The sequence below is a fragment of the Malus domestica genome, chromosome 11 (genome assembly GCF_042453785.1).
Source record: "Malus domestica chromosome 11, GDT2T_hap1".
Lineage (NCBI taxonomy): Eukaryota > Viridiplantae > Streptophyta > Magnoliopsida > Rosales > Rosaceae > Malus > Malus domestica.
The window spans coordinates 39,059,099-39,082,812 of record NC_091671.1 but is presented as its reverse complement, the minus strand read 5'-3'; the positions used below and the strand labels follow the sequence as shown (position 1 = coordinate 39,082,812).

Genomic DNA, 23,714 nt, shown 5'->3' with positions numbered 1-23,714 from the left:
GGGAAAGGAAGGAAGTTTAACAATGTTGGAAATAATCCAGGTAAGAACTTTAAATACCCTAAACCTCATGATAAGACTACTGTTTCTGCTAAGATATTTGAAACTTCTAAAGGATCTAACAATCTTAAACCAAAGGTTAAAAATGTTGCTAAACTTAAGTGTTTTTCTGCAAAACTCGAGGTCATTTAAGAAATCAATCTGAACTTTTTACGGATTATTTGAGAGCCAATGGAAAAGATATAGCTAATGTCTATGTAGAGTCAAACTTGTTTGAAGTTTCTACTTATTCATGGTGGTTTGACATTGGTTGCACAGTGCAGATAACCAATTCACTACATGGTTTTGAAAAACAAAAGGATTCCAGCTTTAACTGTTATAATGTTTTTGTGAGGGAAGGATCAAAAGTGGCAGTTAAGGCTGTTGGGACAGTCAAGTTAAAATTGTCTTCTGGTTTTGTTTTACAATTGCATGATGTCCTCTATGTGCCAAAGATGAGGATAAACCTAATTTCAGGCTCTAGATTTGTGAAACATGGGATTTCATTCCTAGGTGATAATGACTGTTTGAAAGTTTTTCAAAAGGGTTGTCTTGATTCGGTTTTAGGTACTGCTAATTTGGTTGACAGTCTATGTCAATTAGAATGTAGTGTGATTTTAAATGAGCATCATGCATTGCACACAGGCACTAAGAGAATGCTAGACACTGATAGTTCTTACATCCTTTGGCACAAGAGATTAGGCCACATCTCAAAAGAAAGAATTACTAAGTTATCAAAAGAAAAGTTGATTCCACCACTTGATTTATCAACTGAAATAGATTGTGTCAATTGTTTCAAAGGAAAACTCACTAATTTTTGAAACCTTGAAGCCAAAAGGAGTAAAAGTTATCTTCAGATAATTCATACAAATGTTTGTGATCCTTTTCCAACTAAAACAATTTGTGGAAATAGTTCTTTTGTTAACTTTATTGATGATTTTTCAAGATTTGCACCTTTCTCATAAATGAAAAGTTAGCAGTCCTCAAATATTTCAAAATCTTTAAGACTAAGGTATAAAAGTAACTAAACAAGACCATTAAAATTGTTAGATTAGATAGTGGTGGAGAGTATTTTGGCAGGTACACAGAGTCTGGCCAACAGAAGGGTCCATTTGCCCTATACCTTAAAGAACAAGGCATTGTGTCTCAGTATACAACACATGGCACATCATAACAAAATGGTGTGTCAGAACGAATGAATAGAATATTGATTGGCATGGTAAGAAGTATGATGTCAAGATCAAGATTACCTGGATTCCTTTGGGGTGAAGCTATCAAGACTGCAAATTACATACTTAACAAAGTCCCTAGCAAATCAGTTTCATCTACCCCATTTGAAATCTGGTATGGAATAATGCCAAGTTATAAGCATTTTCATGTTTAGGGGTGCAATGCAGAGGCTAGGTTCTATAATCCAAAAGAAAGAAAGTTGGACCCGAGGATAGAATCATGCTATTTCATTGGTTACTCTGAGAAATCAAAAGGCTTCAAGTTATAATGTGCACAAGCTCACACAAGAATTAAAGAAACTCATAATGCAAGGTTTTTTAAAAGATCAAGATGTCTCACACTTCACAATTGAAAATTTCATTTTTGAAGAAATTAAACAACATCAATCTGAAGAACCTTCAATTGAATATTGTCCAGTTTTGGTGTTGCCTCAGTCCAAGGATCAAGTCACAGATCTTGAGTTGCCTGATTAATTAGAAGAGCATCAAGAGACCACTAAAATGAAAGATATGGAAACTGAAACAAATCAACCTATACTAGATCATACTGAAACTGTGCAAGTTTAACCTGAGACAAGGAAGTCTATAAAGGCAAGAAAACCTCCAATTTCGAAGGATTTTCTTTGTTATCTTCAAGAAAGTGATTACAATATTGGAGACATTGATGATCCAATAACTTATTCACAAGCAATGAAGAGTTCATAGTTAGTTTGGTGGCTTAATGCAATGAATGAGGAGCTGGAATCAATGTACAAGAATTAAGTCTGGTTGTTAATGGAACCAAGGTTTGATATAAAGCCTATAGGGTGTAAATGGGCATATAAGATTAAGAGGGATGCACAATGACAAATTAAAAGGTATAAAGCTTGATCGGTTGCTAAAGGGTTCACTCAGAGAGAATGAATTGACTATAATGACACCTTCTCAACCGTATCCTCTAAAGATTCACTAAGACTCAATATGGCAATAACTGCACATTTTGATCTAGAATTACATCAAATGGATGTAAAAACAACTTTCCTCAATGGTGATCTTTACGAAGAGATTTACATGGTTCAACCCCTTGGATTTATTAAAATGAGGAAGGAGAATATGGTTTGTAAGTTGAAGAAGTCAATCTATGGTCTCAAGCAATCTTCCAAACAATGGTACTTAAAGTTTGATCAAGTGGTAACTTCTAATAGCTTTGTTGAGAACAAACTCGATGATTGCATCTATATCAAGTTCAAAATGGACAAAGTTTATAATTCTAGTCATGTATGTTGATGACATATTACTTGCTAGTTCTTGCATTCATGTGTTAAAAGAAACAAAGACATTACTTAGTGCAAATTTCGAAATGAAGGACTTTGGTGAAGTACATTTTATTATGGGAATTAAGATTGCTAGAGACAGAAACATGAAATTGTTAGGGCTCTCACAGAAAGGTTACATTGAAAGAATTTTGACCAGATTCAATATAGAAAGCTGCAATGGTTGCCATGTACCAGTGAACAAAAAAGATCGGTTGTCAAATGAACAATGTCCTAGAACTGATATTGAAGTAAAAAAGATGTCTAAAAAGCCATATGCATCACTTTTTGGAAGCTTGATGCATGCAAATATTTGTACAAGGCCTGACATTACATATATAGTAGGGATTTTGGGAAGATTTCAATCTAATCCAGGGGAAATACACTAAAGTGCTACCAAGAAAGTTCTAAGGTATCTACAACAAACCAAAGGCTATATGCTTGTGTATGGTAGAGAAGAAGAACTTGAATTAAAAAGGTACACCGATTCTGACTCGGTAGGTGATTTAGATGACAAAAAATCAACTGGTGCATATGTTTTTTTGTTTGGTGGAGGTGCAGTATCTTGGAAGAGTGCCAAACAAACTGTCATTGCAACTTCTATCATGGAGGTAGAATTCGTGGCATGTTTTGAAGGAATGAAGCAGGGAGTTTGGTTGAAGAATTTTGAGGAAGAATTGAGGATTGTGAGATCAATACAAAAACCTTTAAATATGTATCGTGACAATAATTCTGCAGTTTTCTTTGCAAAGAACAACAAAATGACTTTTGCTTTAAGGTTGATGGATGTTTAGTTTCTGAAAGTAAGGGAAAAAGTCAAGCAAGGAACCATTGATGTGCAGCATATCAGCACAAGTTTAATGGTTGCTGATACTTTGACCAAAGTCTTGCCTGTTGGTTTATTCAAGATACAAATCTCAAGAATGGGTGTGCTCGAGCTGGTATAGCAGTGATGTTCTTCTCTTGAGTTAAGTTTTCTGGTTTAGCTAGTTATTGACAGTTAGTATAATTATGAGCTAGTTTTAATTGTATTCAGAGATTCAATTTTTGTAATTGATTCATCTGATATATATATACATATGTGTGATTGAGTATTCAGTTAAATGCTTTGAGAATCTTTATGATTTGACTTAAGCAATTGTTTGAATTCATGTGAATCACAAGAAGACGGTTTTGATATCTATGATGAACTTGATTTAAGATATAGTAGGAGTGGATATTCAAGTCCACTAAAGTCAGTTTGATCATAATGTTATAAGTGCATATTGAACATAAGGAATCTGAAAGCATCAATTACATTTTGGTTGTGATTATAAGCTTTCAAATTTTATGTTTTGAAATGCACAGATAGATTGATTATGATGTAGCTCAATGGGGCTTAGTGATCACCATATTATAATCTTAATCGAACAAAGTTTCTTGGTTGATACTTGCTCAAGTGGGAGAATGTAAGAATATGAGCATGAGTATGAACCCGTAAACTTGGTTATAGGATTAAAGATTAAGTAGGAAGCCTTGTTGAGAATGGATTTGTGAATCCATATTATGTTGAACTACTATTTAGAAGGAATTCGTTTTCTATAAAGATTTTAATAGGGAAATCCTTGTAGAATTTGGCTTGAATTATATAGTAAATATATGGTGGCCTCTGCTCTCACAGTGTGTACTCAATTTAAGACTAAGACCTATTATTAGTTGAGAGTCTTGTTCGCTGAAGAGATGAGAAGGTGCGCCACGACTTTGCTGCAGAAATCAGATATAGCAACATCTTCGAGTTCTTCTGCAGGTATGTTTTCTTTATGTGCATTGCTTTATGGTTTATGGTTCTGTGTTTTGACCTCAGCAACTTTCTTTGCATGATCTTGGTGTTGTGTTTATGCTAAAATCAATGAGTCGTCTCTTTGAATATCTAACAGTTCTTCCTCCCTTTTCACCCAAAACTTTATTCTTTGCTTTTTTTTTTCTTTCTTCTATGAATTTTATGCAACAATATGCTCTGCATTTAAATATTGAAATCTACATTGACCATATACCACATTTACAAACTTAAAAACTTCCGTACAAGGAAGAACTTTATGAGCCAAAATGTGTATGTATATGTGATCTTATAAATAAAAAGTTGAAATTGTTATCAAAGTGTTGACCCTAAAAACTACCAAGCCTACGTGATGCCCAAACCGAATAACTAATTAGCTAATTACGTCCTTCGGTTATGTGCGGAATTATCAGGCCACAAATAATTTTGACTTTTCAATCAAAATAAAAGGGCTTTTTAGATAAAATGGTCCCTGAGATTTGCATAACTCCTCACTTTAGTCCTTGAGATTTCAAATCAATAGAAGTGGTCCCTGAGATTGTCCACCATCCATCATTTTGGTCATTCCATTAAAAACTCCGTTAAGTGTTTCAGAGCTCTCGCCCGGAAGTTTGGGCAATTTTTAAAGTTTCGTAACTCAATCATTTCTTAACCAAATTCGATCCATAATATATCAAAATGAAGATAGGAAAGTGTAGAATAATATTGTACCTATTATGATTCCAGAGATGGTTGGAAAATAGCCTCAAAGTTGACTGGTCCAAGAAAAAACTGGAAAACTCTCTGGAAACTAAGTAAACTTTAAACGTTCATAACTTCTTCAATACTCAACGAAATCAAGTGATTCAAAAACAAAAATCATTCTTCTCAATGAGATGAAGAGAATGGTACCTTTTTTAGCTGCTAACTAGGCTTGGTTTGGCCGGAAAACTGCTCAAAAGTGGTTGTCTTGGTCTTGAGTTTGCCAATTTCGAGCTATTTTCCAGTCAAATCATGGTGATTTAGTTGTCAAAAAGGTACCATTCTCTTCATCTCATTGAGAAGTATGATTTTTATTTTTGAATCACTTAATTTCGTTGAGTATTGAAGAAGTTATGAACGTTTAAATTTTACCCAGTGTCCAGCGAGTTTTCCAGTTTTCCTTCGGACCAGTCAACTTTGAGGCTATTTTCCAACCATCTCTGGCAACCATTGGGCTTCTATAATCTTATTTTACACTTTCCTATCTTCACTTTGATATATTACGGGTCGAATTTGGTTAAGAAACGATTGAGTTACGAAACTTTGAAAATTGCCCAAACTTTCGGCCAAGAGCTCAGGGACACTTAACGAAGTTTTTAACGAAATGACCAAAATGATGGATGGTGGATGTGGATGCAAATTTCTTCCTCCTCGATCTTGGACGATTTTGCACCTACAAAACAATTAACACCTTAGGTTAAGGCCAAGAGCCTCACGCACCCACGATGAATTGGGGGGGCTTTGGCCGAAGAACCTCCGATACCAAAGTTAGAATTTAGAGAGAAAGAGTGTTTAGAGAATTTTGGGATTTTTGCCAAAGTGTTGGAATTGATTTTTTGATGAGAATAGGTGTCTATTTATAGAGTTAGGAGGTGGCTAGGGTTTTTAGGTTTAATTTAGGTTTAATTAGCCAATTTATTTGGCTATTTAAACATAAAATGAATGTTTTGGTGGTTTTTGGAATTAATTGGCTAGTTAATTAGGGTAATTAAAAAGGGAAAATGGTGGAAAAGGTAGAGAATATGATAGGCTCTTTTTGGATGGGAATGGCCGGACCTTGGTGTGATTTTGGGGTGATTTGGTGATGTAAATAGCCTTTAATATATTGATTATATTAATTGGTTGAGGATGTTATGGAATGTTTGAAATAAATGGCTAATTGAATAAGGAAAAAATGAGGTAAAAACATATATGAAATAGGTTTTGAATTGTTACCCATTTTGGGTACTTCTGACTTGGTTGATGGATGATTCTCCACTGCTCGCGTGTAGGAGACCCGGTATGCCTCGAGGGTATTTTTGTCATTTTTGTCCAAAAAACCCACGTGTCGCCTTGTGAATATTTTTGGCTCCACAGTGGACAATCTCAGGGACCACTTCTATTGATTTGAAATCTCAGGGACCAAAGTGAGGAGTTATGCAAATCTCATAGACCATTTTGACTACAAAGCCAAATAAAAGCCCATCTGGGCTTATCCCATCATGACCAAAAGCCTAGCCTACCTAGGCTTCTTATCTCAGCATCATAATTTCATCAAATCACTTCACCATTTGAATCCATCATGCACATTTGCCCTGACGAAGACCATGTACATGCATGATGGTTCCTTTACCAAATTAAACTCTGAAAAGTAATTGTAATTGATGAAATATAATCACCATATCTCAAGATAAAGCCACATGCTACAACCCCATTCACTCCAGCACTTCCATGAATTCCAAGCCAATTTGAATTGTACCACCCACTTCAATATCAGAGATAGGATTTGAAGCGATAAGACTTGGTTTTGATAATACTTAGCCACGTAGGAGATTGCATGCACCTGGGGCTTTGATATGATGAGCCCATTCGAAATGTCTTTGTGCAATCATTTGAAGACGGATCAGATCACCTCTTTTCAAAACAACCAATTGGGTAGACCTAATATTAGGTTTAGATATCCTAATATATATTAAGAGATAATATCATAATTAAAATCATAATATTATTTCTCAATGATAATTGAAATTCATTTCAACTTCTTTGTTATTCAACGGTCTAAAATTCTGCTCATTCAACGACGTCGATTACTTGGATCGATGGTGTAATTTTGAGTCCAAACACAAAGATAACTTTTTGTATATGAAGGGACATAACCTTTTTTTTTTCCTTGTAAAAAGGCTAACAAGAATAGAATCTTACATATACATATGGGTATAAATTGACTTTGTTTGGACATATTATAGCTCAAATAGAAGAAATTTTTAGATGTCACCGATGAACATTCATGCGATAAGAGACATAATACATGATTGTATAAATCTAGTGAGAGAGCGTTTTGACTTTGTTGGAACCGAGCTAGTTATTTTGGTCAAAATTTGAGAGATAGTGGATGTCACGGATATATGAAATAGATAAATACATGATTGTATGTAGTTGCAATAAGGCATGTTTTCTCTTTAAGTACTGGTTTGGTACTGAGATACTTTTATAAAAGGTGGGTATAAAAAAAAACTGAGCTCAAAAAAATATTTGGTAAACACTTAAAAACAACTTATTTTCACAATTTTGGATAAAAAAAAAACTGAAAATATGAAGCAGCAAAATAAATTTATTCTCACAACACAGCAAAAACAGTTTTTTTTTTCAAAATACAGCAATATCAAACCAGCTCTAAGTAGAGCAGTGCATTTTGTCTTCTTGCTGTGTTGTGGGTATTTTCCTAAGTGGGTCCTGAGCATTTCATTTTCCAGTTGGGTGTGCTTGATGAATAAGAACCAGAATAATGCAGCATCATGCATCGTGCATGAAAATGACAACAGCTAGTGAGTGGTTTTCGAATAAATATAAATTTGTTTCCATTTTCGTCGTTATAGTATTTTCCCTTTTGGGTCAGAAATCCAAGAAATACAAACGACATGACAGGGCAGCAAGTTATCAGAATATTTAGTGCTAATAATACAACGATATGCAAAAGTTTCTCTTCATATGTAGTTGTACCATTGATATATAAAACATTACAATAATACACGTGTTATATTAATGAAGAAAGTTAAAATTTCACTACAAAATTCATTATAAATATGAACTATGTAAAATTTTATTCCATCATGACCAAAAGCCTAGCCTACCTAGGCTTCTTATCTCAGCATCATAATTCCATCAAATCACTTCACCAATTGAATCCATCGTGCACATTTCCCCCGACGAAGACCATGTACATGCATGATGGTTCCTTCATCAAATTAAACTCACTTCACCAATTGAATCCATCATGCACATTTCTCCTGACGAATGAGAAATTTTGAGTTGTGACGGAAACACGGATGGTACACCATATATTTTTATGTAAGTGGTGAACTTTTTTAATTTTTAAGTTATTAACCTTTTAACACACATAACCCACCATTTATATAGGGTCATATGATGTACCACCTCGTGTGACGATCACACTGAAAAATCTCTCCTGACGAAGACCATGCACATGCATGATGGTTCCTTCACCAAATTAAACTCTGAAAAGTAATTGTAATTGATGAAATATAATCACCATATCTCAAGATAAAGCCATGTGCTACAATCCCATTCACTCCAACACTTAGATGAATTCCAAGCCAATTTGAATTGTACCACCCACTTCAATTTCAGAGATAGGATTTGAAGGGATAGGACTTGATTTTGATAATAATTAGCCATGTAGGAGATTGCACGCACCTGGGGCTTTGATATGATGAGCCCATTCGAAATGTCTTCGTGCAATCCTTCGAAGACGGATCAGATCATCTCTTTTCAAAACAACCAACTACCTAATATTAGGTTTAGATATCCTAATATATATTAAGAGATAATATCATAATTAAAATCATAATATTATTTCTCAATAATAATTGAAAATCATTTCAACCTCTTTGTCATCCAACAGTTTAAAATTCTGCCCATTCAACGGCGTCGATTACTTAGATCGATGTTGTAATTTTGAGTCCAAACACAAAGATATAACTTTTTGTATATGAAAGGACATAACCATTTTTTTTTCCTTGTAAAAAGGCTAACAAGAATAGAATCTTACATATACATATAAGTATAAATTGACTTTGTTTGGACATATTATAGCTCAAATAGAAGAAATTTTTAGATGTCACCGATGAACATTCATGTGATAAGCATAATACATGATTGTATAAATCTGGTGAGAGAGCGTTTTGACTTTGTTGGAACCGAGCTAGTTATTTTGGACGAAATTTGAGAGACAGTGGATGTCACGGATATATGAAATAAATAAACATATGATTGTATACAGTTGCAATAAGGCATGTTTTCTCTTTAAGTACTGGTATGGTACTGAGGTGTTTTTATAAAAAGTGGGTATAAAAAAAACTGAGCTCAAAAAAGTATTTGGGAAAAACTTAAAAACAACTTATTTTCACATTTTTTTGGTGAAAAAAAAAAGCTGAAAATGTGAAGCAATAAAAATGAGCTTATTCTCACAGCACAGCAGAAGCAGTTTTTTTTTTTCAAAGCACAGCAATACCAAATCATCGATCAGCGCATTTTGTCTTCTTGTTGTGTTGTGGGTATTTTCCTAAGTGGGTCCTAAGCATTTCATTTTCCAGCTTGGTGTGCTTGATGAATAAGAACCAAAATAATGCAGCATCATGCATCGTACTTGAAAATGACAACAGCTAGTGAGTGGTTTCCGAATATCTATAATTTGTTTCCATTTTCGTGGTTTTAGTATTTTCCTTTTTGGGTCAAAAATCCAAGACATACAAATGACATGACAGGGCAACAAGTTATCGGAATGTTTCGTGCTAATAATACAACAACATGTAAAAGTTTCTCTTCATTTGTAATTGTATCATTGATATATAAAACATTACAATAATACACATGTTATATTAATAAAGAAAGTTAAGATTTCACAATAAAATTCATTACAAATATGAACCATGTAAAATTTTATACTCTCGACAATGTGAAATTCATACAGTCAACAATCCATTACTTTTGTATAATATCTATAGGCACACAAAAACAAAAGCTAAAAAACCCAAAGCCAATTGTGGGACTATGTTCTCATACTTCTTGTACCTCTACAACTACAATATAGAACACAAGAGGCCCGCCCATCTGGGCAAGTTTAATTAATGAGAACAAACTAGATTAGGGTTTTGAGTGTTGGACAAAAATGGTGAGCCTACCCAAAGTAATGCATTAGGGTTTTGAGTATTGGACAAAATGGACAGGTAACAAGATTGAGCTTTGAGTCATGTATATTATGCTCTATGTACGTACGAGCTTGAAATAAAGTATCCCTGAGCACCAAACATCGACCATGAATTTTGGCTAATTAAATTGGACTTGAACAACTAGTTTGCAGAACAAGGTTTTTATATATTTATTAGGGAATGCTAATGATCTTCGCAGTTTGAACTTTTTCATGTTATCTTCTCGATCTTGCAATTTCACTATATGATTCGAACTGTTTATTTCTAAATCAGTCTTTAAAGACAATCTTTACAAAATATTAACTAAATCTGAAATCTCTTGATCGAATAACGATTATTCAATTATTAATAAACAAACAATATTTTTCCCTAAAACAATGAATTTTGATGCAGCAGCATGACATAATTAATAGGAAATTAAATGAAATGCCTTAAGTTAGAATCCACTACACTACCAAATTGGAATTCATCATGAAGTGGGAAAAGCCTCATAGTTAACTTATGAATGATATGAAAGATTACAACCCTGCACCTTAGAGGTCGCTTATATAGTGCCTCTTAATCCTAGGTTATCTAGGAGTACAAATAAAAAACGAATTAAACAAATAACAAAATTCCTACATGTCCTAAAAACTCCCATTTTTGGCTAGTAATTAAACAAACGAACTTGGCAAAAAAATGGCCATGCGTCAGGACAAAGCGCTGAGTTTGATTCATCTTGTTGTTACGGCGAGTTGTGGGCTCAAATCGAACATCGGAGCACCAATTTTTAATGTTTGGGTCTTGCTGCCATTATGCATTCTCACATGTTCTTTGATCGTTTCAATCATTTGTTCTACATCAAATTTTGACAATGTTAATTGAACAGTAAAATAATTTCTAATTTTGATGATTTTTTTATAATTCATCTTAAAAAAATGACCTATATATTTTCGATCATGAAACAACATTTAAAATAAAAAAGGAAGAATATTTGGGTACTCAAAGATGAGTAGGAGCTCCTATATTGGGTACTCAAAGATGAGTAGGAGCTCCTACTCAAAACTCTTAATATTTTAATCATAGAGATTTGTGCATATAATTAGAAACGTTCTGAATCACACTGTAAAGATCATTTATGCAAAAAATAAATTAAAACAAATGTCGTTTAGTCAATTTATTTTAGCAAATACATGGATGGTTCGTAATGTTTTTACCAATACTGTTCATTTGTTTTCAAACAATTTGATGACCAAACAACCTTATTTTTAATTGATTTTTTGTAAAGACGATATTTAAAGGGCGATTTATAATTTGAATGATTCTGATTATAAACACGAAGTTCTATAAATTGATAATGAATAATTTTGAAAAGTTTTTAGTAAAATTTTCTACTCATCTTAGTTAATTATTGTTCAGAGTGTCAAAAATGGACAAGGATTGTCTGCCCTCCTTGTTCTCATGCCCTCTTGTTTGTGTGATCATGGTTAGGCCTCGTCAACATTTTATATTACTATTCATTTTTGTCTTATTATCTCTATAAAAAAACAATATAAAATGTTGACGTGGCTTAACCGTGACCACACAAAATAGGAGGGCATGGGAGGGCACGAGAACAAGGAGTAGGGGTGGGCACGGGCCGAGTCGGGCCCAAATTTGGAGGGACCAGACCGGACCCGCTTAAAAAGAAAACGGGCAGGTTATTGCAAATCTGATTACTGGAACCCGACCTAACCCGGCCCGTTTCAAACGGGCCGGGTCGGGACGGATCCACAGGTCCCTTTTTTTTCCGATTTTGATCGCCTTCCGGACTCGCCATCCTCCAGATCTTCGACTCGGTCTCTGACATCAAGACCCACATCCGCTTGCCGCGCCGTTTCCAAATCTGGCACAAAACCATAAACCCAATTGATTCACCATGAAAATTCTATTTTCTCAATAGCCAAACAGAAAACAAGAAGGGACGACCATCGATGGTGACCATTCGCGCTCCGAACTCGACATCGATGATAAAATCATGCACAGGCTGGAACCTCTTATCCGTGAATTGCAAGATCTTCCGACACCTACAAATCCAAACCAAAAACCCAAAACCAAAACCCAATTGTTTTAAAACCTCAAATCTCAAACCAAACAAAAATAAATAAATAAAAAATCAGAAGGCTGGGGGAGAGAGAGATCGAGAGGGAGGAGGTCGAGAATCGACAGATCCAAGGTGTGAGAAACCGAAGACAGAGGTGTTGGGAGAGAGAGAGAATGGGAGAGAGAGAGAAAGAGGGAGGGAGGAGACTGAGGAGAGGAGAGAGTCTTCGAGAAGGTGTGAGAAACTGTGGTGGAGGTCGCGGTGGGGTGTGTCTGCTCCAGGAAAGAGAGTTGCAGAGATAGGGAAAAAGAAACAAGGAGAGGAATGAGGGAGAAGGATCGAGAGATTGGGGTGTGTGTGTGTGTGTGTGTATGTGTGTGTGTTCTCCGAGAGGGAGAAAAAGCATCGAGATTGAGAATCCCTGGCTCTACCACACACAGTAGCCGGTAGGTGAACTTAAAGAGAAAGAGATCAATTTTTTATTTTTTTTTAATATGTTGATGCAATTATGAACTTGTAGGACTTTTGTAGTTGATAAGTACAAGCAAGTGCGAAAAGTGGGGGTGGGTGTCTGACAATGTTCTCAGTTCTCGAGAGTGAGAACTCACGGGAAGCCTCAGAGAGTGAGACAGTAATGTTTTTAAATTGGGATGTTACCCAAACGGATCCCCGGGTACCCTTTTTTTTATTCTTCTAAACCTGGCCCGCCCTTAAAATTCTAAAGCCCCGACCCGGCCTGGCTCGTTTCTCTTTTTAAAAATTAGGAACCGGCCTGTACCCGCCTCGAACCTTGATTACCCACCCCGACTTGCGGTTCCTGTACCCGTTTGCCCACCCCTAACAAGGAGGGCAGACAATCCTTGTCCCACATAGACCAAAAAAATCCAAACCTTTCTCATTTATTATTTGGGGGACAAGGATTGTCTGCCCTCCACTTTTGGTGCCCTCCCCGTGCCCTCCTGTTTGCGTGATCACGGTTAAGCCACGTCAACATTTTATATTACTATTCATTTTTGTTTTATTATATCTATTAAAAAAATAATATAAAATATTGACGTGACTTAACCGTGATCACATAAAACAGGAAGGCACGAAGAAGACACCAGAAGTGGAGGGCAGACAATCCTTGTCCTTATTTGGTAGTCTGGGACAAGTGTGGGGCGCTGCATTTGTCTTATCATTTGGACCTTGTATTTCATGCTCCACATTGCATACGTGCAAACTAATCGACAAAGGGTGTTGTGTGTGATGCGTGAAAAGAAAGCAAAGTCCATAGTGTTTCAACCATTTTCTGTATTTGCTTTTTATGAGAAGATGTATCGTCTATTCGCATCCAACTAGCCAAGCTTTTGATTTCTTATTAAGAAATCATATCCAAAAACCAATTATATTAATTTAATTATCTTGATTTGACCTAACAACTTTACTATCGTAAGCCATATTATTATCCTTCCTTATCATTTCAAGATTCTGATTCTATAAAGCAATGCATGACAAAAACTAAAAGTGATATGAGGGTATGACAAAAATGTACACTTAGGTTGTACCTGAAAAATCATCATAATTAACCCTACTTTTTCATGATCAAATACCTCTAAAAATCTAGTTAAAGACAAATTCCTCTTGCTCAAAAAGAACATTAATACTGTATACACATTCGAAAGGCTAGTTGAGAGATAGGAATAGCCAAAGTTCATTTCAAATATGCTCTCGACCTTTCTAGCACCTGAAGTAAACTAATCAATGAACCGCTAAACCTACTTTTTTTCTACTTAGTGTTCCGGTTACAAGGAGTTCTACATAAGAGCCAATTGGTATTAATCTTGAGGAAAAAGAGAGATTACTATAGACTTTGTTGATTTGCTACGTGATGATTTTGTTGAAATTAAAAGATCGAAGCTGTGGTATTTATTTCACTAAAGATTTAGAGTTTTGCTCATCCCTCACTTTAAGAATATCATTAAGAAAGCTAAAAAACTATAATCATATCATGCATGATATTGAATAGTTGATTATCAGAATGTGCAACAAACAAGACTACAAAATAATAAGAATATTATTAAACAAACTGAGAATGTCGAAATGGCTACAAAATCACAAGAGGTTACATCGTGACTAACATATTCAAGATTGATAACAAACATGCTATTTATAATAAACTAACCCTAACCCTAAAAGGTAAGAAATCGAAACCCTAATGTTAACGGGCTAAGCCCAAAAAACCAAGCATTCAACTAAACCTAAATACTCATGGCGGTATACGACATGAGTTTGCAAACAAACAGATGCGGACTGGCTCCATTAGGCGGACTGGCAGGCATACAAACTTGACTTAACTTGATTGGCAAACTTGACTTGATTGGTGAACTTGACTTGAATTGATTGGCGAACTTGCGAGCTCGACTTAAACTTGCAAAGTGATTCTGATTCTTACATGCTAATGTGAAAGTATGAAAATAAAGCACATGAGTGCTCCTTGTCACTAGAAGGATGAGATTTTCATATCTCAATTGTACCAACAAACGAACAAACACAAACACTAACACTTAGATAGTGACAACATGCCACATTGCCCATGTGGGCCTCTCAGAAACTCAAAAACTAACAATTTTTCTCCTTGCCCGTGGGGGCCTGTCTCACTTTTTCTCTGTTTTTTCTTTTCATTTTCTTTTCTCTATTCTTTTTCTCCCTTTTTTTTTCTTCAAACATCACCTCTTTTTTTCTTTTTCCTGAATCTTCTTCCTTCTCTTCTGTGCATATGCAAACTAGTGCAGCAATCATCAAACTGCATTGGAACTCCAGTGCAATCGTCGGACCAAAAAGAACAGCAAGAATTAGGTTTTCAAACTAGCAACGACAGGGTTGCATTGGTTGACAGTGTTAGACGAAGTCAACCTCAGTATAATTCCACCGTGCATTGAGGAGTCCAGCGTCCTTCCAGAAGTTTGTTTCTGTTTTGAACTCCTCACTGATTAGGTTTCCTTGTTTCTAGGATGTATATCTATAATCTTGTAATCCGTAGTTTTCTGTTATGGATTCCTTGACGTTTTGAAACTCCTTGTAAATAGGGTTTTCAAACCCTCAATTGTTATCTTATTGAGATTATAAATACAGGCAACCCATAGTTGAATGGGTATGCAAACAAAGTGAAATACCTACGATCTTAAGTTTTATATGGTCTCTAGAGCCTTTTTTGTGTAACGACAAAGATCCTAGTCCTGTCATATTTCCCAACACCGCTTCCATGGCTGAAAACAATGTTCCAGTTGTTCCTGTGGTCCATCCCAACCCCCAAACTCCTACCTTCCAGCCATTCTCCACTGTCGTCAATATCAAATTAGATAGGACCAACTACCCATTGTGGTTGGCATAAATTCTCCCTATTCTGAAAAGTAGGGATCTGATGGGCTACATTGACGACACGGTGCTATGTCCTGCAAAACATGTTGATGGTTCAGCTACTGTCAATCCTGCGTACACAACTTGGGTGTAGCATGATCAAATGATTCTTAGTTGGATTAATGGCTCTCTCACTGCTTCTGTCTTGTCTGTGGTGGCAAGCAAACGAACGGCTCGAGCTACCTGGGAAGCTCTTGAGCAAAGGTATGCATCCACGTCTTAAAATCGAATTTTGTTTCTGAGAAATGCGTTGTTGCAGACAAAAAAAGGTGATCTATCTGTGGCGGATTACCTGGATCGAATGAATGCACTAGCTGACAACTTGTGAGTGACGACGAACTGGTTCAGATTGTGTTGAATAATCTTGGGCCAGTGTTCGAGATGACTGTGAGTGCTGCACAAGCTCGTGACACTCCTATCACTTATCCAACTCTTGAATCCTTGCTGCTGACTACGGAGAGGAGACTGGCAGAACACACCGTTCATTCGGTTGAAGGCACTGTTGTCAATGCCTTTGTAACTTCACGTGGACGTGGTGGTGGACGTTCTCGTAGTGGAGGACGCGGCAACTCCTCCAACCGTGATGCAGCTCCGAGAGGGAATAACTCTCGCAACAATAATGCTCCGCAGAACAACCACGGTAATGGAGACAGGTTTGTTTCTTGTGGAGACAGAATCGTTTGTCAAATCTGTGGTAAACCAGGACATCCTGCTCTTGACTGTTACCACCACATGAACACTGCATTCGAATGCCACATACCAGCTGCACGTCTTTCAGCGATGACGTCCTCACCTATCACCCTGAACAAACAACAGAATGGCTCTTGGCTCCTTGACACCGGTGCCAATGCACACATCACTCCTGATCTTCAGAACTTGATCAATCCCAAAGAATACAATGGTAATGAAGGCGTGGGAGGTGTAGGTAATAATGCAGGTATCTCGATTGCACACTATGGTTCAAATACACTTGAAACTAATGCTTGCTCTTTTATTCTACGAGATGTCCTTCACTGTCCAAATGCATCCACTAATATACTCTCTGCCCATAGGTTTACCCTAGATAATGACTATTACCTAATCATTTTCCACATTTTTTCCTTGTCAAGAACCTAAAGACACGAAAGACGCTTTTCCGAGGGAGATGTGAGAATGGGTTGTACCCATTTTCAGATGGCAGTGGACATTTCAAGCATTCTGTATCTGCTTGTGTGGGAGTAAGGGTCTCAGCACAACAGTGGCATGCTCGTCTTGGTCACCCTGCCACACCAATAATTAAATTTTTAGTTTCAAATAAAATGGTACCTATTGATGGTGCCTGTGATGTAACCTTTTGTGAGTCATGCCCTCTAGGTAAAAGCACTAGGTTACCTTTCAATATTTCCGAGTCTATGTCTGAATTTCCTTTGCAACTTTTACATTCTGATGTGTGGTGTTCTCCAGTTATTTCTAATGAAGGTTTTCGTTATTATGTTTTGTTTGTTGATGATTTTTCGCGATATTCTTGGATTTTTCCCATGAAACAAAAATCTGAAGTGTTTGAAATTTTTGTCAAGTTTAAAGCCAAAGTTGAAAATATGTTTAACTGCAAAATAAAAACTCTTCAATGCAATGAAGGTGGTGAATACAAAAGTCATGTTTTCCAACAATTTCTTGATGTTCATGGTATTTCACAACGCTTTTCATGCCCTAAACATCCTGAACAAAATGGTTTAGCAGAACGCAAACATCGCCACATTGTTGAAACTGCCATTGTCATGCTTTCCAAATCTTCCATGTCCAATAAATTTTGGGTTGATGCTTGTTTAACTGCTACATACCTAATCAATCGCTTGCCAACGCGTGTGCTTTCAAACACTTCACCATTTGAGAAAAATTTTCAGAAGAAACCATCTTATGACATGTTGAAAGTTTTTGGGTGTCGTTGTTTCCCTTGGTTAACACCATACAATCAACATAAATTGCAACCAAAATCCAAACCATGTGTTTTTCTCGGGTACTCACTCAATCATCAAGGATACAAATGCTTGGATCTGTCCACGAGACGAGTTTATTTGTCTCGCCATGTCCTATTCGATGAGGACTTCTTCCCTTTTAAGGGACTCACATCTTCTTCTGAACGTGTTGATCCTCCAGGTAACCATTCTTTACCCCCGTTATTCTTTACTTTTCCCTTCTCTAGTAACCCTACGCTATCTGCTTTGCCTCCTTCTAGCCCCATTGTTTCTTGTTCTTTCCCACACGTCACGACCTCCACCCCATGTTTCGACTTCCCTAATACTACCATAAGTCCCGAGCATCCCACCACCGTGCCAAATACGACCTTGTCCACTGTTGCACCTAGTCGGCCTTTAGAACCATCTCTTCCATCCAATGAGCAAGTATTAGTGGATTCTCGACCTGTGCATTTTGATGAGCCTCGTGATACGGGTCATTCCATGACTACACGTTTCAAGTCAGGGGTTATCAAACCTAACACTAAGTATGCTATGCATGTTGCAGTTGATTATGTTTCTGTTGAACCTACTTGTTACAGTCAGGCAGTTAAGCATGAGGAATGGCGACATGCAATGGTCCAGGAGTTCAATGCTTTACAACGGTGTGGGACGTGGACTTTAGTTCCATATCATCATACCATGAATGTGCTTCCCAATAAGTGGGTGTTCAAGATTAAACGCAGAGCCGATGGTACTATAGAGCGTTACAAAGCTCGTTTAGTAGCCAACGGATTTCACCAGAAAGCTGGAGTGGATTATAATGAGACGTTCAGTCCAGTTGTTAAGCACACCATAATTCGGCTTGTGTTGAGTCTTGCCGTGTCCAAGCAATGGCATGTGAGCCAACTCGACGTGCAAAATGCGTTTTTGCATGGCCATTTAACTAAAGATGTGTTCATGCGCCAAGCATCGGGATTCATTGATCAACAGTTTCCAAACCATGTCTGTAAGTTGCAACGTTCACTTTATGGTTTAAAACAAGCGTCTCGGGCTTGGTTTCAACAGTTTTCGGACTTCTTACTTCAACTAGGTTTTGAAGAATCCACATGTGACTATAGTTTGTTTGTCTTCAATCAACGGGGTGTATATCTTATTCTGTTAGTCTATGTCGATGACATTTTAATTACAGGAAATAGTTCTACTCAAATGGCTCATTTGATCAAGAAACTTGGCAGTTTGTTTTCCATGAAGGACTTGGGGCCCTTGCATTATTTCCTGGGTATTGAGGTCCAATATAATGGTGATTCCATGCATCTCAGTCAGTCTAAGTATGCCTTAGACTTACTCACTCGCTCTAAATTCATTGACGCCAAACCTATTTCTACTCCGGTGGTGACTGGTCAGAAATTAAATGCCTATGTTGGTGATCCCCATGAGCATCCAGACATGTATCGTAGTGTCGTTGGTGCTTTACAGTATCTCACACTAACTCAGCCTGATCTGTCGTATGCTGTAAAACAGGTGTGCCAGTTCATGCACTCCCCAAAGAACACACATTGGGCAGTGGTTAAACGCATACTTCGTTCCTTAAAAGCCACGTTTAATCATGGCTTATTGTATCGACCTGGAGATGCCACGTTAACAGCTTACTCTGATGCAGACTATGCGGGTAACCCTGATACTCGTCATTCTACTGGAGGATTTTGTATCTATTTGGGTTCAAATCTTGTTTCCTGGAGCTCGAAGAAGCAGAATACTGTCTCAAGATCGAGTGCCGAGGCGGAGTACTGTCAATTGGCTTATACTGCTGCTGAGATATCGTGGTTCCGGTCGTTATACCGAGATCTCCATTTGCCTTTGGTTCGACCAGTTATATGGTGTGACAATGTCTCCTCGATTGCACTTGCTTCCAATCCTGTTTTTCATTCCAGAACCAAGCATTTGGAAGTTGATTTTCATTATGTTCGTGAGAAAGTTGTTCGTGGGCAGCTTTTGGTTCATTATGTTTGTTCTCAGAACCAACTGGCTGACATTTTCACTAAAGGGTTATCTTCGTCCAGGTTTAAATTTCTAGTTTCCAAGCTTCCGGTTGTTTCCCAACCAGTTAGCTTGCGGGGGGCTGTTAGACGAAGTCAACCTCAGGATAATTCCACCGTGCATTGTGGAGTCCAGCGTCCTTCCAGAAGTTTGTTTCTGTTTTGAACTCCTCACTGATTAGGTTTCCTTGTTTCTAGGATGTATATCTGTAATCTTGTAATCCGTAGTTTTCTGTTATGGATTCCTTGACGTTTTGAAACTCCTTGTAAATAGGGTTTTCAAACCCTCAGTTGTTATCTTGTTGAGATTATAAATACAGGCAACCCATAGTTGAATGGGTATGCAAACAAAGTGAAATACCTACGATCTTAAGTTTTATAAACAGATCCGACTCATGGGAGTCGACTGCGTGTACAAGTGCAGGCAGCAATGGAAATGAAGTGGGGAGTGATGGGTTGGGTTCGTCAGGCAAGTGGTTCCAGGCGGCAGCGAGATGGTGATGGCCTGGTACGATGACCAAGCGACGACGGGGCAGAAATCGAGTTACAGCGACAACAAATAGCAGCGCATGGCTCCGGTGTGGCGGCTCCGGCGGATTGGTGAAACAAAGGTTCATTTTCCTTTTTTATTCCTTTTTCCAAACTATAAAACCCTAATCCAGGGCACAACGACTGAACAAACCACAACGAACAAGAGAACGTGACTAGACAAACAAACTAGTTACCAAGAACAGATTCAACCCAAAAGATCAAACTCTGCTCTGATACCAAGTTGATTATCAAAGTGTGCAATAAATAAAACTACAAAATAATAAGAATATTATTAAACAAACTGGGAATGCCGAAACGGCTACAAAATCTCAAGATGCTACATCGTGACTAACATATTCAAGACTGATAACAAACAAATATTTATAATAAACTAACTCTAACTCTAAAAGGTAAGAAACCGAAACCCTAATACTAACGGGTTAAGCTCAAAAAACCAAGCATTTAAATAAACCTAAATATTAATATTTTCCAATGGAAATGATACGATACAATAAATTAATGCTTAAGAAATGTCCATGACACAGACAATATTATTTTCTTTATTTTACAATGATGAAATTAGATTAACCAAAAGTTATTGCATAAGAAAATTATAATGTCTAAGCCTCTAGTGAGTTGCAGCTGCAAGTGCTGCAGGAACCCTAAGACTTCCAATATGTGGAGGAACCTCAGCTGTCATATTGTAAAGAAACTGGCCAACGATCATAGCACCTGGCCCCGACACAAGCTTTTCCCAGGCCTCGTCAGCGTCCTTGCCGCGCTTTCGGAACACCTCGGTGGCATCCAACGGGTGCAGATTCCACCCTTTGTTATTTCTAAGTCCATGAATCTTCTCCAATTGTCGGCATGCCAATTTGCACGTATTGTCCTTAATTTTGTCCACTGCTTGTTGTAGTAACCTGGCACGAGTTTCTTCATCCAAAAGTGGCCCATACCTGAAGTACTTATCGAATTCAGGGACCCCAATTGCCCTTCGAATCCCTTTCATGTAATCTGCATTGGGATCAAAGAACTCTCTCGCCTCATCCACCATTCCATTTTGAACCATGTGGTCAACCCGTCCTGACACAAACGAGTGCATAACGGGTACAGAAACATCCACCCATAAAAAGCAACATTCGTACTTAGACCGAAATTTATAGTCATGGTCATCGACTAACGCCTCGATGTAGGAGTTGGAGCCTCCGACGATGATTGGAAGCCGATCACGGCCTAAAACAGATTCAATGGCAAGTGAGGTTAGGTCACAAAAATCCCTGGCTGTAAAATCTTCATTAGGATCTAGTATCCCTAGCAAATGGTGCGGTACACCACGTTGCTCTTCTTTGGTTATTTTGTTGGTGACTATATCAAGGCCTTCGTAGACTTGCATTTTGTCGGAGTTTATGATTTCTGCCGGGAAACAGGTGGCTAGGTCGATGGAGAGCCTTGATTTTCCGGTCCCCGTTGCCCCCATTACGATCACCACCTTCTCCTTCTGCCGGCGGGGATTGAACACATCCATTCTATGATTATGGCCACTAGAATGGAACATGTAATGTTTGTATTATTTTGCACGTTGGCATCATGTTGGTGATGATCAAATACTTTATCCGCGAAAAGTTAAGAAACATAAGCAAAACATAAAATTATGAAATCAAAACTTTAAAACAAATCAAATTTGTTCCAAATTTTGGATTTGGTTTTAATAATTACCTTTTAAATTGGTCTATGAGACGCAACGAACCAAAGAAGCTAGAGAGAGAAGTTGGCAGACGGCACGGCACACGCGTATTTGCCCTTTTGATATAACTAGCGAGATAGAGAGAGAATGGATGTCACTAGTAATCAAAGTTCTGAGCAAACAAAAAATTTCTCAAAAAGTTGAAGCAACTCCTTTACACCTCGTGTATGAAAGGGGAGGTTTTCATTGTTTATATACGGGGGAAATTGGCAATTTGGTCAATTGGCTATGTACTAGGAATTAGAAGTAGTCAACTATATATTTTTGGGGAAGAGAAAAAGGAAATTAAAAGAAGTGGTCTTGTAATATATTCCCTCCGCAAAAGTTTGATTATTTATTGATTTGATTTGATTACCACTTGATGCAGGGAAGACAAGCTAAAGGAGTCTAGAGGAGACGCTGGATGATAACCTGTGAATAGCTCAACCAGGAGGGATGAAATCACTCACGTCTTTACGTGGATAGAACCTGAAATCACTTGACCAAAATCAACGGTATCACTCATGTCGTTAATCATGGATTCACTCACACGACCAAGCCTCACACTTGATTTAAAAAAGGAGAAAACTCTCTTCTTAGATTACTTTTAATTTACTCAATTGGCTTCCTTTTGAGTACATAAGGATCCCTTTAAATAAGGATCCCTTTAAATAGGGAGATTACAAAGCATTGGTAGGGTAAATATTTAATAGTAGGATAGTTACTAGGCAACTCAATTAAAAGAGAAGGTGACAAAGATTTTGAGAGATGAGAAGTCACTACAACCTTAAATATATATGTTCCCCATGCACTGCATCACTAGCTCCATAAAGAATATGGCTTACAAAATTCATGAACAAAAACAATAAACAATAGCACGTTAAGAGTTGCAAAGACTAGTTAGACCAGTGAAACAGAGTAGTGTGAACACTCCAGTTATACCCGAGTTTGATGCTCTTATAGATTAGAATAGGTCGTGTCAAAACGAAAAACAAGACAAAACATGATCGGTGGTTTTATGCATGAGTAGTAGCAGTACTGTAAGGTAAGTACGTACCACTTCAGATTTCAACCTCAAGTTGAAAATGTTCTTGCATGACATTGCAGTTGCAGAAAGTTTATGGATTTGGATCCTCACCAGATCCCCTTCCTGGGGATGTTAGGGATCAACAAACACGGATTGTTGATAAAAAATCGTATTGTCATAATTTTTTCTGTTTTTATATTTTTCATGTAAAACGATGTTGTTTTACTTCTAAAAATATAGAAAGCATTTAATTAGGACCCTACAATTTTTTATCAACAGTTCATGTTCGTTGATCCTTAAGATTTCCAGAAAATGAATCCGGCGAGGATCCAAATCCAAAGATTATGATTCTTAAAACGACATGTACTGACTATTACTCTAATTGGACTCTTCTGTAAATGCTTACATTGTAGTAAGCAAGATCTCATTCCTCGCATACAAGTGGATTTGACAAAACCAATGTCTGGCCCTGAATCCGAAACCCTAATATGAATTTCGATGTGATTAATCCCAAGGGCTTAACTAACTAGGTTTATATGGCACCTAAAGTTAATTATATATATATATATTATATACAGAAATGGGAGAATTTTCATTAGACATAACAATTAAAAAAAGAGGATGAGTCTTGGCGCAACATAAATATTGTTTTTTTGTAATAAAAAAACCACGGGTTCA

General features: G+C 37.2%; 1 protein-coding gene across 3 annotated transcripts; it reads right to left on the bottom strand.

Moving 5' to 3' along the window:
- Nucleotides 1-20,747: 20,747 nt before the first annotated feature.
- LOC103449027 (adenylate isopentenyltransferase 3, chloroplastic-like) lies at nt 20,748-22,582 on the bottom strand. Of its 3 annotated transcripts, none has more exons than XM_017335363.3 (2): nt 22,003-22,582; nt 20,748-21,827 (listed from the first exon to the last, which is right to left on the bottom strand). In XM_017335363.3, the coding sequence occupies exon 2, from the start codon at nt 21,809-21,811 to the stop codon at nt 20,915-20,917; it is 897 nt and encodes a 298-aa protein (XP_017190852.1). In that variant the 5' UTR covers nt 21,812-21,827; nt 22,003-22,582; the 3' UTR covers nt 20,748-20,914. The 3 variants fall into 3 exon arrangements, with proteins under 3 accessions (XP_017190852.1, XP_017190851.1, NP_001288042.1); XM_017335362.3 differs by having other exon boundaries at nt 20,748-21,893; nt 22,003-22,560; NM_001301113.1 differs by lacking the exon at nt 22,003-22,582 and having other exon boundaries at nt 20,915-21,875.
- Between the last annotated feature and the right edge of the window lie 1,132 nt (nt 22,583-23,714).

Coding starts and splice junctions, on each gene's coding strand:
- LOC103449027 (XM_017335362.3), bottom strand. CDS start 21,841: ATGTTCCATTCTAGTGGCCATAATCATAGAATGGATGTGTTCAATCCC.